Raw genomic sequence first — 12,883 nt, 5'->3', positions numbered from 1 at the left:
TTAGCTGCCGTATCTGGCAGATTCCCCAGCTGTCAAATATTTACCTCACATGTTATTCATTCTATTAAATGAGGTTTAGACATAACGTTAACTGGCTTGTGTTTTGTAGTTATTCAGCAAGGGATACCTATTCTGGTATTCTTAATCTGTTATCTATGTAGTAAGTTGTACTGGGAAGTATTTTTAAGGGGACTGAATGCTCCTAGTGGAGACATGAAAAAGGTAAATGAATGTCTTACGAAATTACCCCAGTATGTGAAGGACATTTATAAATCTGCTAAGGAAATGTATGGCTTGAAATGTTCCATTATTTAAAGTGATAATCTCTCTTACAGGCTTTGTGTCTTCAGTACTGGGCTGTTGAACTGTTTGTGCCCACAAGGGGTACTTCCCCTTCTTGGTGCCTCATTTGCAACTCTGTGGCATTTCTGTACATGGTTCCCATTTACTGGCATTTCTCTTTTTGGTTTTACCAATTGTTTCCAATATCTGCTTTGCGTAATTCCTTGAAATTTTGATAAAAACTTTTTTGTTATTTTTTTAGTTCTTTTTTAGATCTTTTTAAAAAGATGATATGTGTTTATTAGTCTTTGCAGAAATTAACATTTTAAAATATCATAATGTAGTAGTAAAGTGTGTTTAAAGTACATGAATAGAAAGTTTGTGAAATTACAGGGAGAACAATCAAGAAAGCAGTCGTAGGTCTGAAAAATAAAAGATATTTTCACTCATTTTGGCTTGAAACTTAGTGTTCAGCCTCCCTGAATTCTGACAGTAGAACCCAGACAACCTAGGTGATCTTTGCATTTAGATCCCATATTGTCATTTGAACAAAGCTTGACTTTTAAAAATTAACCTTTTGGTGGAAAATGTACATTTTTCTATTCTATAGCAGATTTTTTCATATTTTCTCTGACCTCTCAACTCCTTCAGAAAAGTCAACTCTAATCACTGAGACTAGTTCCAGCAGGCATTTTTTAGAAAAATTTATTGTTGCAGGTGAACAGAAATTTTAAAGAATCTATTAACTATGTGGAAGTTCAGTATTTCGACCAATATTTGGGCAAATTAAGCCGTGTGTGTGTGTGTGTGTGTGTGTGTGTGTGTGTGTGTTTGATGAATTTTGTTGATAGACTGTAACTGGAGTAGGAAAAGGTAATTTTATATTCGATGAGAGCTCTTTTAGACGTATTTAGCATTTCAACATCTCTTTGAGTTAGAAATAACTGTAGGTGCTTTGATACTCGTGAAAGTCAGAACATCATGTGAGTGAATGAGTATGTATGTGAGTGTGTGTGTGTGTGTGTGTTGGTTTGTGAAATATTATTCTAGTGTTCCATTAGTCAGTGTAAAAGAGAAGTTTCTGTTGTTTCACAATACATTAAGTCCACATCTGATGGTATGAATTCTGTGCTACGTTATTATACCCTCTCCCAGGGATCCCTTGCTTTTGTTAAGGGGGAGAAAAGATCTAAGCCTGTTAACATTATAAAATCGATATAAAGCAATATAATCAGTGTGAAAATAGGTAGCTGCGGAGCTTTGGGAAGGGACAGATTGACAGGTTGGAGTTAATAATGAACACTGCCCAGAGACGGTCATCTGGGGTCTCATTCCCAAGAACTTACATATTTAGCAAAGTGGACGGATTCTACACACATGCTCGGGCACGGGCGCTCACAGGGAGGAGGCATTCTTCTAACCCCTCAGATTCTGTACAGATTGTGGTTGTATCCGTCATTAGTTGTATCTGTATGAATACTTTGATCTCTTTTTCAACTTTTAGCCATTTTGTATTTTAAAACCATTATCATCTCACCTGAGCATTAAGGGATGAAGCTTAACTTTGCCCTACCGAGTGCACGTTTCTTCTGTGGAGCTCTAAACTTTAAGATTTGCCTTCTGGGGTGCCTGGGTGGCTCACTGGGTTAATGCCTCTGCCTTCAGTTCAGGTCATGATCCCAGGGTCCTGGGATCAAGCCCCGTCAGGCTCTCTGCTCAGCAGGGAGCCTGCTTCCCCCTCTCTCTGCCTGCCTCTCTGCCTACTTGTGACTTCTCTCTGTCAAATAAATAAATAAAATCTTAGATGGGAAATGTGCCTTCAAAAACAGTTGGTCCTCCTCATGAAAAAGTTTTCCTCAGAACCCATTTAGAATATGGAAGTTTTTTCTTCTCAACCAACTTTTAACTCAGTATCACAAAGAGGTTAAAATCCCACTTAAAATTATGACTGTTTTCAAAGTAGGAAATGTAGTGTTCTATTGTCCCTCTTTTGGGAATTCAGCACAGACGCCAAATTGGAAGCATGCTTATTGGGAGGTGGCAGTTAGCCTTACGTAGCAGGGTGAGCTGAAGGATTGATGAGTTGAGCCAAGCTACTTCCGAAGTCCGCCAGTTGCTGAGGTGTTTCTAGGGGCAAATACAGCATTCATTCAGTTGACACAAACTGCTATTACATTGAACTCTTCCTTCCAGTTATCTTGTAGTTTAAATTTCGTTCTGCCATGCCTTTAGATTTTATTTGTTGACTGTCTGTAATACTGATTTTTAGAGAGAGGAAATACTGAGGGGAAAAGATTCAAAAACTTTGTTCCCAGAATGAGGCTTCTAGATAACAGTGTGATAAGTTGGGTGTAAAATGTTTCCCAAAAGAGTTGTTGGCAAGGCCTTAAACATTGTTTTGAAAATATTTAACAACTATCTAAAATATACCAATCCAAAATTCATTTTAATTTTTTTCTGGTAAACTAGTATGAGTAGACATTTATAGCATTTTTTTAAATTTTTAAAAAATTAACATCTCTACAGGTCGATTTTAGTTTTTTAGAGGGTTCTGAAAAATGAACCATGGGTGTTCTATGTATTGAAGTTTTGTAACTTTGGAGGTGAAGTATTTGGGATATAACTAAGTACGTCATTGATTTCCATCCTCAGGAGTGGGTCACTCAGTAGCAATCCTCATGCTGTACCTTTTCTGGCTGTATGAAGACCATACTTCATAGCCATAAAAGTTATTTTCATCTTACTCTACTGCAATTAGTGCTAAAAGCCATTTATTATAAAAGCAAAAATCCAAATGAACAGAAATATTACAAGAACAGAAGTCTTGTGTGTTTTATCTTCATCACACATCATCCATTTTAATTAGCGAAAAGGGTGGTGAACACTGTGACAAGAGTCTAGAATTAAAATCATTAATTGATGTCAAGCTGAAGAGAGACTGTTAGCATGAATTTAGTGACAGCGGGAAGGAAATTAACCTTATTACTTTATTTAGTATATTACATTATTTTGTGTATTGTTGTCCATGCAGGTTCAAAGCAAGTTCGTTATCATCTTGGAAAATACTTCATTTTTTTAACAAAAAGAAAAAATGTGGATATTTATGCTTGTATATAACAAATTGATGTAAGTTCCTCACTTGTTAAAAGTCTTACAGAGTTTTTTAAGCTCTCATTTCTTTTCCTTTTTTTTTTAAATTTTCTTTCTTTCTTTCTTTCTTTTTTTTTTTTACATTTTAAGAATCAGGAAATCATTCATGATGATGTTGCCCGTCAGCCTCCGTCACTACAGCTGTCTGCCATCATTTAGGCCTCAGAATAGTTCTCTTGTTTATAACCACGAAGGACGGTCTGAAATGCTTAAAGCAATAGACATTTATTTCTTTGGCTAAGTTTTGGGCTAATCAGTTACTTCTGTGATTGCTGAGGTTTGGCCCAAGATAAATTGGATGGATAATGCTAAACAACAACCTGACTGTTCTGAAAAACGAATGGCTCTTACATCTTAGAGATAATTTGTGACCTCAGGGTCACGATAAAAGAATAGAGGGGGTGTCCTTTTATAGCACTGACCATCTGGAACTATTAAAGGCTGAACTGCAGTGTACTCACTGTCTTTTTTTTTTAAGTTTCCTTACTATTTTTCCTTACTATTTTTATTAAGACACCAAAAATGTTTTCTCCCCTGAGTCAAATATTTCTTTTCTAATTAAATCTTTCCAGAGAGAATGAAAATATGTCATATGTAAATATAACATGTTTGTGTTCCTAAGTCCCTTTCCTCACTTTAGATTACACAAGACATACATGCATAAAAGTATGTAATAAAGAAAATCGTTTGTGTTTTCTGTTAATTTGACTGTGAATTGTCATGAAAACTCACAAAAGCCATAGTGCGTTACTGGTTTTAAAAATTTACTATTCAGGGCCTTTTTCACAATAGCAAGCTCATTAGCAATAATTCTGCAGGGCACCTGGGCAGCTCAGTGGATTGGGTCTCTGCCTTCGGCTGGGGTCATGGTCTTGGGGTCCTGGGATTGAGTCCCTCCTTGGGCTCTCTGCTCCATGGGGAGCCTGCTTCCTCCCTCTCTCTGCCTACTTGTGATCTCTTTCTCTGTCAGATAAATAAATAAAAATCTTTAAAAAAATAAATAAAACGCATATCGGTCCAAGCTGATAATCAGACCGTTCACCTCTTAAAGCTCCACAGGTGCACTGGAGTTCTGAGGTTTTCAGCACGGGGTGAGCTGGAGGGAGGGAGGGGCACAGAGAGCTTTCATGGCTTTGGGGATGAATTCATTAGTGATGACAAGATAAACAATAAAAAAAATCTAAGTTCTTATGTTCTTGGAGCTTAGGAAAAAAACCTAATGCTTTTAGAAGGCGCTATAGATGTGACTGTAATGTTTATTGGATTCAGTGATTAGTGGCAATTAGTAATAGTGTACAAATTTGGGTAAAAGTAAGCAGATGAGAGCCAGGCTTTATGAATAGTAGCTTGTGCTACCAAGAGCTTCTTCTGAGCAATTGACTTGTTAGAAATTGACTCCCAAAATGAAGATGAGTTTCTGTGTAATTTGGAACAAAAGAACATTCAGTTTTGGGGCCCATCAATAATATATTGGAACTATTGTACAAGAAGTTTGGGGAGATGATTTAGGTTCATGCTTCTCTTGAGAAGAGAATGTTCATATTCTTTTTTTCCGATGGTTTCTGAACAGGGCTGCATTTTCCAACATAAGTAAGTTGGATTTTCTTTACTTTTAGTGAACTGAGGTTCAAGTACCTTAGGGCTCATTCATAAAACCATCTGTTACTCCCTTTGATTTCAGAGGGGTCTCCAAATTCAGAGATTTTTACTTCATTTCTGTTGTAGCCCTTCACATTCTACAGGTTCCCAAACTTCAAGACGTCTGCGAATGCCCAGCCACCTATAGTTAGGTGATTCTCTGATGGCGACCACGTAGAGTAGTAAAGTAGATTGTCAGTGGAGTGGTCATAATTGAGCTTCAAATTAATATCCCACTGAGTTGAAGAAAGAACTCATTTCTCTCTTCTGTAGTTTTTCTGACTGAATATGGAGTCAAAAAGATAGTATGATGCAAAGAATGAAAAGATCTCTGAACTTATATGAACTTTTCATCATGAATATCCAGTATTTAGTGGTAATCAGCTTTTATAATAACATCCTTGACTGTCATAATAGCTCCTAAGTGAATAAGTAGACTATAATAAGAAATTGAGTATAAATTTAGCTAAACTTGACATTAGAATTTGACTTGCTATTTTTCTTATGTGTATTCTCTTAGTGGGACTTATTAGAATCTAGGACCCTTCCTGATAAAAATTGCTAGCTTCCACTAATCTGTTATGAATTAAGACAATGATTGGTTCTCAGCTCAGGAGATAGGGTACTTCTTAGAAGGTTTGGGGAATATGTGAAGCATTTTTGCTTGCCCACATGGCTGGGGACACTACTTGCTGATATGTAGCTGGAACTAGTTACGCAGGAAGTTTTGCAACAATAGCGAATTACCCTTTCTCGGATATCACTGGACCCCTATTGAGGAGCACTAAGCTAGGCGAATTTAGGTAGTTCCATTTTATAGCTGGGAAATAAAGGAAGTTAGAAAAGATTGACTAGGCAGGTCCAAAATTTGGGTAAGCAGGACCCGCCTCATGATGATAGGCTCAATGTAAGAAGAAAACAAGGGAGAAAAGTGCACATTTTGCTTGCAGTGCTATCTGACAGTTTTCCAGCTTCCTATTTTGAAATAATTTTAGATTACAGGAAGTTGCAAAGATGGCACAGGGAAATCTTGTATACTGTTCATCCAGTTTCCCCTAGCTGCTAAAACGTCCATGTCTGTAGTACAATGTCAAAACCAGGAAATTGTCACTGCTTCCGTGTATGTACATAGTTCTGCGTCATCTGGTCACGTGTATGCTTCCTGTAACCAGCACTGCAGTCAAGAAGCAGAACGATTCCTTGGCAAAGACCTTCCTCGTGCTGTTCTTTATCATCACACCCGCCCCTCTGCTCCGACTGTTGCTAAATCCCAGCAACCGCTGGTCTCTTCACCTGGTCTTTAATTTTGTCACTTTGAGAACGCTATATAAATGAAATCTTATTTCAAAAGTACTTGAGCTTTTGAGATGGACTTTTTCTCCCCACAAAGCATAATGCCCCTGCGGTCGATTCCAGCTGCTGCGTTTATCACTAATCTGTCCTTTTGTATTGCCGAGTAGTACTCTGTGAGAAAGACGGACTTTGGTTGGTTTGGCTGTTCACCTGTTGTCACATGTTTTAGTTACCTCCAGTTTTTGAGTATTTGAAACAAAGAGTCTTTGAACAATTGCGTACAGGTCTTTGCATGGATGTAAGTTTCTAATTCTGTGGGATAAATGTCCAGAAGTGCAGTTGCTTGTGATATAGTAAGTGTATGTCTAATTTTGTGAGAAAGTGCCAGACTGTTTTCCACGGTGGCTGTACCACTTTACATTCCAACAGTAATGTATGACAGGTGGTTTCTTTACATCCTTGCAAGCATTTGATGTTGTCACTTTTTTATTTTAACTGATTAATAGATGTGCTCATCATAGTCCTAATTTACATCTTGTGATGTTGAACATCTTTTATGTGCTTATTATTAGTATATACTTAAATTTAAAAAAATTTTATTATGTTAAAATAATAATTATTTTATAATAATATATATTTTATATTATATATTTAATATATATTTATACAATATATATTTTATTTTATAACTAAGGATGCACCATACAGTACATCCTTAGTTTTTGGTGTAGTGTTCCATGATTCATTGTTTGCATATAATACCCAGTGCTCCATGCAATACATGCCCTCCTTAATACCCATCACTGGGCTCACCCATTCCCCCAACCCCTCCCCTCTAAAACCCTCAGTTTGTTTCATGTAGTCCATAGTCTCTCCTGGTTGGTGGGAATGCAAGTTGGTGCAGCCACTTTGGGAGACAGTGTGGAGGTTCCTCAAAAAATTAAAAATAGAGCTACCTTGTGACCCTGCACTTGCACTACTGGGCATTTACCCCAGAGATACAGATATAGTGAAAGGAAGGGCCAAGTGCACCCCAATGTTCATAGCAACAGTGTTCACAATAGCCAAACTGTGGAAGGAGCCAAGGTGCCCTTCAAAAGACAAACGGATAAAGAAGATGTGGTCCATATTACAATGGAATATTTTTGAGCCATCAGAAAGGATGAATACCCACCATTTGCATCAACATAGATGGAACTGGAGGGAATTATGCTGAGTGAAGTAAGTCAGACAGAGAAAGACAATTTTCATACGATTTCCCTTATATGTGGAACGTAAGGAATCACATGGAGGACATTATAAGAAGGAAGGAAAGAATGAAGAGACTGGATCAGAGGGAGAGTATATATTTTTCAAAGAAATATTGCTTCATGTCTTTTGCTCTTCTAATTGGATTGTATTTCTCTGTCTAGTTTTAAGTGTTCTTTACATATTCTGGACATGAAGTATTTGTCAGATATGTGTTTTACAAATATTTTCTCTCAGTCTGTACTTATCTTTTCACTCTATTAATAGAGTCTTTTGGAGAGGAAATGCTTTTAGTTTTGGTAATGTTCAGTTTGTATGCCTTTTCTTCATGAATGATGCTCTGGGTATCATTTCTAGGTATTATTCTCCAAGTGTTAGGTCCTAAGGATTTTCTCCTAATGTATTATAGTATTATATTTTTACATTTAAATCTGTAATTCATTTTGGATTAATTTTGTATAAGGTATGATGTGTAAATTCAGGGTGCTTTGTTTTGTAATGTTTTTGTTTTTGGCTAGGGACATTTAATTGTTCAAGCAGTATTTGTTGAAAAGAATGCTTTATTTCATTGAATTGCTTTTGCATAATTAAAAGGAATCAGTCGACCTTACTTGCTATTTCTGGGTTCTTTCTTCTGTTCTGTTGATGTGTCTGTCCCTCCATAGATTTCACATCGTCTTGATTATCATGGCTACATTCTAAGTCTTGGAATCAGGATGGGTGTTTTTTTCTCTGTTTATTATTACTTTTTACATTTGCTTAGGTATTCTATCCTTTGTCTTTCCATATAAATTTAAAAATAATCTTGTCTATGGGGTGTGAGGGTGGCTTAGTTGTTAAGTGTCTACCTTTAGCTCAGGTCATAATTCCAGAGTCCTGGGATCGAGCCCTGCATTGGGCTCCCTGCTCAATGGGAAGCCTACTTCTCCCTCTCCCACTCCCCCTGCTTGTGTTCCTTCTCTCACTGTGTCTCTGTCAAATAAAAAAATAAAATCTTTAAAAAATAAAAATAAAAATAATCTTGTCCATATCTACAGGAATCTTCCTGGAATTTTTATAGGAATCATATTAAACCTGGATATCAACTTGGGGAGACATCACTTCTTTACTATCTTGAGTCTTTGATTCATGATCACTGTAACTCTTTCCATTTTTTTAGATCTTCTGTTACTTTTCATCAGCATTGTATAATATTTAGCATATAAGTCTTGTACATGTTTTGTTAGATTGATAATCTCTCTACGTTTATACATATCTATAAACCAACCAAGTTTTTAATCTGTGTATCTATCTATTCCATTTTTTAGTGCTTATAAATGGCATTGTATTCTTAATTTCAGCATCCATGTTCATTGACAGCTTATATACAAAGATTTTTGGGTTTTTTGATGCTGTATGTTGTTACTTTGTTGAACTTGAGCTTTAGTTCTAGGAGACTTTTGTAGATTCCTTGGGATTTTCTCTGAATGCAGACCTGCAATGACATCATTATGTCATCTACAGACAAGAATGGTTTTATAACTTTTTTTCCAATCTGTTCTATATACCACCCATTTCTTTTCCTAGGCTCATTGCACTGTCTAGAATTTCCAGCCCTCTGGGGGAACAGCCATCCCTAGCCTTTTCCTAATCTTAAGATTCAGTCTTTCTCCATGATGTATAATGTGTGATGTTACTTACAGGTTTTTTGTAGTTTTATCAAGTTTAGGAAGTTAGTTATGCTCTATAACCAGTTTTTTTTTTTTTGAGAGATTCTGCCATGATGGGTATTGAATTTTGTCAGATGGTTTTTGCTGCATTACTTAATATGATGATGTGCTTTTTCCTCTTTAATCTGCTGATCTGTTAATAACATTGATTGATCTTTGAATATTGAACCAGCCTTGAATTCCTGCAATAAACATCACTTGGCTGTGATGTATAGTCTTGCTATAGAGTGCTAAATTCTATTTGGTGATATTTTTGTTAAAGATTTTTGCTTCTGTGTTCATGAAGGATATTGGCTCAGTTTTGTTTTGCTTTTTAATTTCTATACTATCTTTATCTGGCTTTTGTATCTTTTCTGTATTCTTTTCAATATATGCCTATATGTCATGTATGCTAGCATTGGTTTACTTCAGATATGAATAAAGCAAAGAACTTTGCAATAAAATGTTGAACTCAGTCGAACATATTGTTTTATATTCACAAGACTTCACTTTTAAGTTCGCAGCTAAATTTGTAAGTATATAGTGGAAATATTTTCCCCAACAAAAATCATTACAATTTGACTGAGGGTTGTTTAATTATTTTTAGGTAGCGAAGATCAACTTAGTATATGAAGTATACCAGTATAAGGTTGAAAAGTCCTTTCTACCAAGTAGCTCAATAAAATCTTAGGAAATATTTAAATGATCTTCAGTAAAAGTGGTTATTTAAGCTGTGTTTTTTAGTTATAACACAGATAAGTTTTATTTCAGAATTTGATTGGATACATGCCTTCTTGTCCTTAGTCTCAGGATTTGCTGATTCTGTATACACATAAATCAAAGCTGGTATCATTAAACTGAGATCTTCTTTTGCTGTTAATAGAGAATTATGGTGTGGATTCATGTTTAGGTTTCATAATGTATTGTAAGTGTAACATATTATATGTGTATGATAGGTTTATAGTGAGTAAGATGTATACATTATTTATAAATTTATACACATAAATTTATACATATATAGTCTCTGTGTGTGCATGTGTATGTGTGTGTGTGCATGTGTGTAACTTTAAAAAAAAAAAATCACTTCTTGCCTTAAAAAAAAAATTCATGAGTAAGACTCAGGTGGATGCCTAAAACTGTCCCTGGTGAATTTCTAAAACTAATTAATAAGTGGCAATTTAAGTTAAGATGTGAATCATGACTGTGTCTTATGGACATGAACATAACTTTTCTAAAGTCATCATTTTGGAGAGTCCCTATTACCTTGACAATCTAAAATGACTATAACATCATTTATGCCATCAGTCTTATAACTGCATGAAATAAAGTGTATTTTACAACATATTTTGATGAATGTTTCTGTATGCAGTTCTTAGAAAAGGCATCATTTCTGTTTTTTCAATTTTGTTCTAATTTTACAGGATTCAAGCCAAAACTCGTGAATTTAGAGAGCGACAAGCTCGAGAGCGTGACTATGCTGAAATCCAAGATTTTCATCGGACATTGGGTTGTAACGATGAGTTGATGTATGGGGGCATGTCTTCCTATGAAGCTTCTATGGCTCTCAACGCCAGACCCCAGAGCCCAAGAGGAGATATGATGGATGCTTTATATGCCCAAGTGAAGAAGCCACGGCATTCCAAACCTTCATCTGTAGACAGGTAGGCTCCGGGAGCAATCAAGGTATTGCTTCCAAATCAACTTTTATACAGTTTTTGACAAGGGAGTAGATTGTTCATCAGTCCTCGAACCTGGACTGTCTTTTATTAATGGCCTTTAGAAAGCTGTTGTGTCTAAAAGTATTGGGTTTATACAAATTGAAGCTTAATGGAAAGAGGAGCAGAGGTTTTGATAGCTTTTCTAATGATTCCAACGTATTTCATCTTGTCCTTAAATTGGTTTTAGACTGGAAAACTAACCTTTGAGTTTGTAACTCAAATAAAAAACAAACTTGAAATTTTGGCTCTTCTACTTAAGCTGTATTTCCTTTTGCTGCTAACAGAGCCTCTAGTTACAGTAATTAAACAGGTGGAGGTGGCCTGATTTGTTTGAATTATGAGTTACTTAAAGGGTCTCATTTTTTGGTGACATGATTTCCTATTACAGAAGAATTAGTGAATGAGATGTATAATATAGCCAGTCTCCAAATTGCTTGTTAATAGCCAGAGACCAAGGTCTGATTATGAATAACAATATAGCACAAAGGAGGGAAAGGTTGATTTTATATATTAGTGACTACGTATTTATTTCAAAATTTGACTGACTCTATGGTTATATATTTATTAGTGGCTCCATATTAATTTTAAATTCTGAACTATTTTAAAAACACATTTTTTCTACCTAGCCATTTATCAAACACCTTTAAAGTTTAGTTCACGAGGAAAATAATTCTCATTTATTCTTATCTGTACTATATATGTATGTTATTTTCATAAAAAATATACTAATTTCATCATATATTATAAGGCTTTCTTATAATCATTGCTCTCTAGGGGAGCTGGCTTTGAACATTCAAAGTAGGTTTCACTTAAAAGGTGTGGTTCTCAAGCTTTGACTTGTATCAGAATCACCTGGAGGGTTTCTTCAAACACAGATTGCTTAACCCTTCCCCGAATTTTGATTCAGCAGGCATGAAGGGAGTGGAGCTATCATTTGCATTTCTAACAAGTTGTTGAGTCTGAGGTTGCTCTCCCCTGCTGCACTTTACCAACCCTTGCAAGTCTAGGGATGAGATGAAATTAGTTCGTCTCTAGCACCCACCTGTGATTTGGCTGCTACATTTTGCAGGCGTTCTGTGTTTTAGTTATTTACTTCCAGCTTTGATAGAGGTTTGCAACCTTCAGGCAAACCCAGAAGGAAGCATTTTATAAAGAGTAGCAAAAGGAGAAGCAGGCCTTAAGGTAAAACTGTAGTCAGGTTGTTTTTCTGTTTTCTTTCTCTTTCTTCTCTCTTTCCTTCTTTCTTGGCTTTAGGTTTTCTTTATTATTTTATGAAAACCAATTTGATGTTGACTGTAATGAATAAGTAATGTAAGTTAACATAGAAGGGTTATGCTTTATTTAAACCCCTTTGGTGTGGTCATCTAGAAAGTTCAAAGTGCTTGTTAACCAATATCGATGTGTCAGGACTCAAAGAATAAGGTCATTATCAGTAACAGTGACATTTTTATACTGAACTTCTTACTTGGTTTTTGCTCTACTTGTGAAAGCTGCTTGTAGAAGGTCAAATAGCACTAGAAGGCCATGACTGTCCCATCAAAAGTGGTTTTCTGGGTGGAGAAAGGACAACAGAAACGTTGGCATGGCCTTTTAGTAACTTTGGGAAGAACTGAAAGAGAATTAATGTTGTATTGATCAATAATAAAAATATTAATCATTCCCAGCACCTCCCACATGAAGTTTGGAAATCTTGTAGGTGGTACATGTGCTTATAGGGGCTACCAAGTCCCAGCTGACAGGAGAGAGGGGAACCCCGGGGTGGGGGGGGGGAGTTGGTGTGCGGCGATCTCTCCAGTCCCTGAAGGCCGGAAGCAGTTGTTTCAACCCCCAGTTGAAAAACCCGTGCCCCGCAGCAGGAGTCTCTGT

General features: G+C 36.2%; 1 protein-coding gene across 17 annotated transcripts in view; it reads left to right on the top strand.

Annotated features, from left to right (window-relative positions):
- Positions 1-12,883, top strand: part of PARD3 (par-3 family cell polarity regulator) — a 663,820-nt gene that overhangs the window by 495,880 nt on the left and 155,057 nt on the right. For all 17 annotated transcript variants that reach the window (XM_059184236.1, XM_059184243.1, XM_059184241.1 and 14 more), the window contains one exon: positions 10,721-10,960. In XM_059184236.1, coding sequence (XP_059040219.1) covers positions 10,721-10,960 — 240 coding nt within the window. The remainder of the gene's footprint in view (positions 1-10,720; positions 10,961-12,883) is intronic.

The sequence above is a fragment of the Mustela lutreola genome, chromosome 8 (assembly GCF_030435805.1).
Source record: "Mustela lutreola isolate mMusLut2 chromosome 8, mMusLut2.pri, whole genome shotgun sequence".
NCBI classification, from domain to species: Eukaryota; Metazoa; Chordata; class Mammalia; order Carnivora; family Mustelidae; genus Mustela; species Mustela lutreola.
Note: the sequence above shows the minus strand (reverse complement) of the source record. Positions and strands in the feature narration are given on the sequence as shown.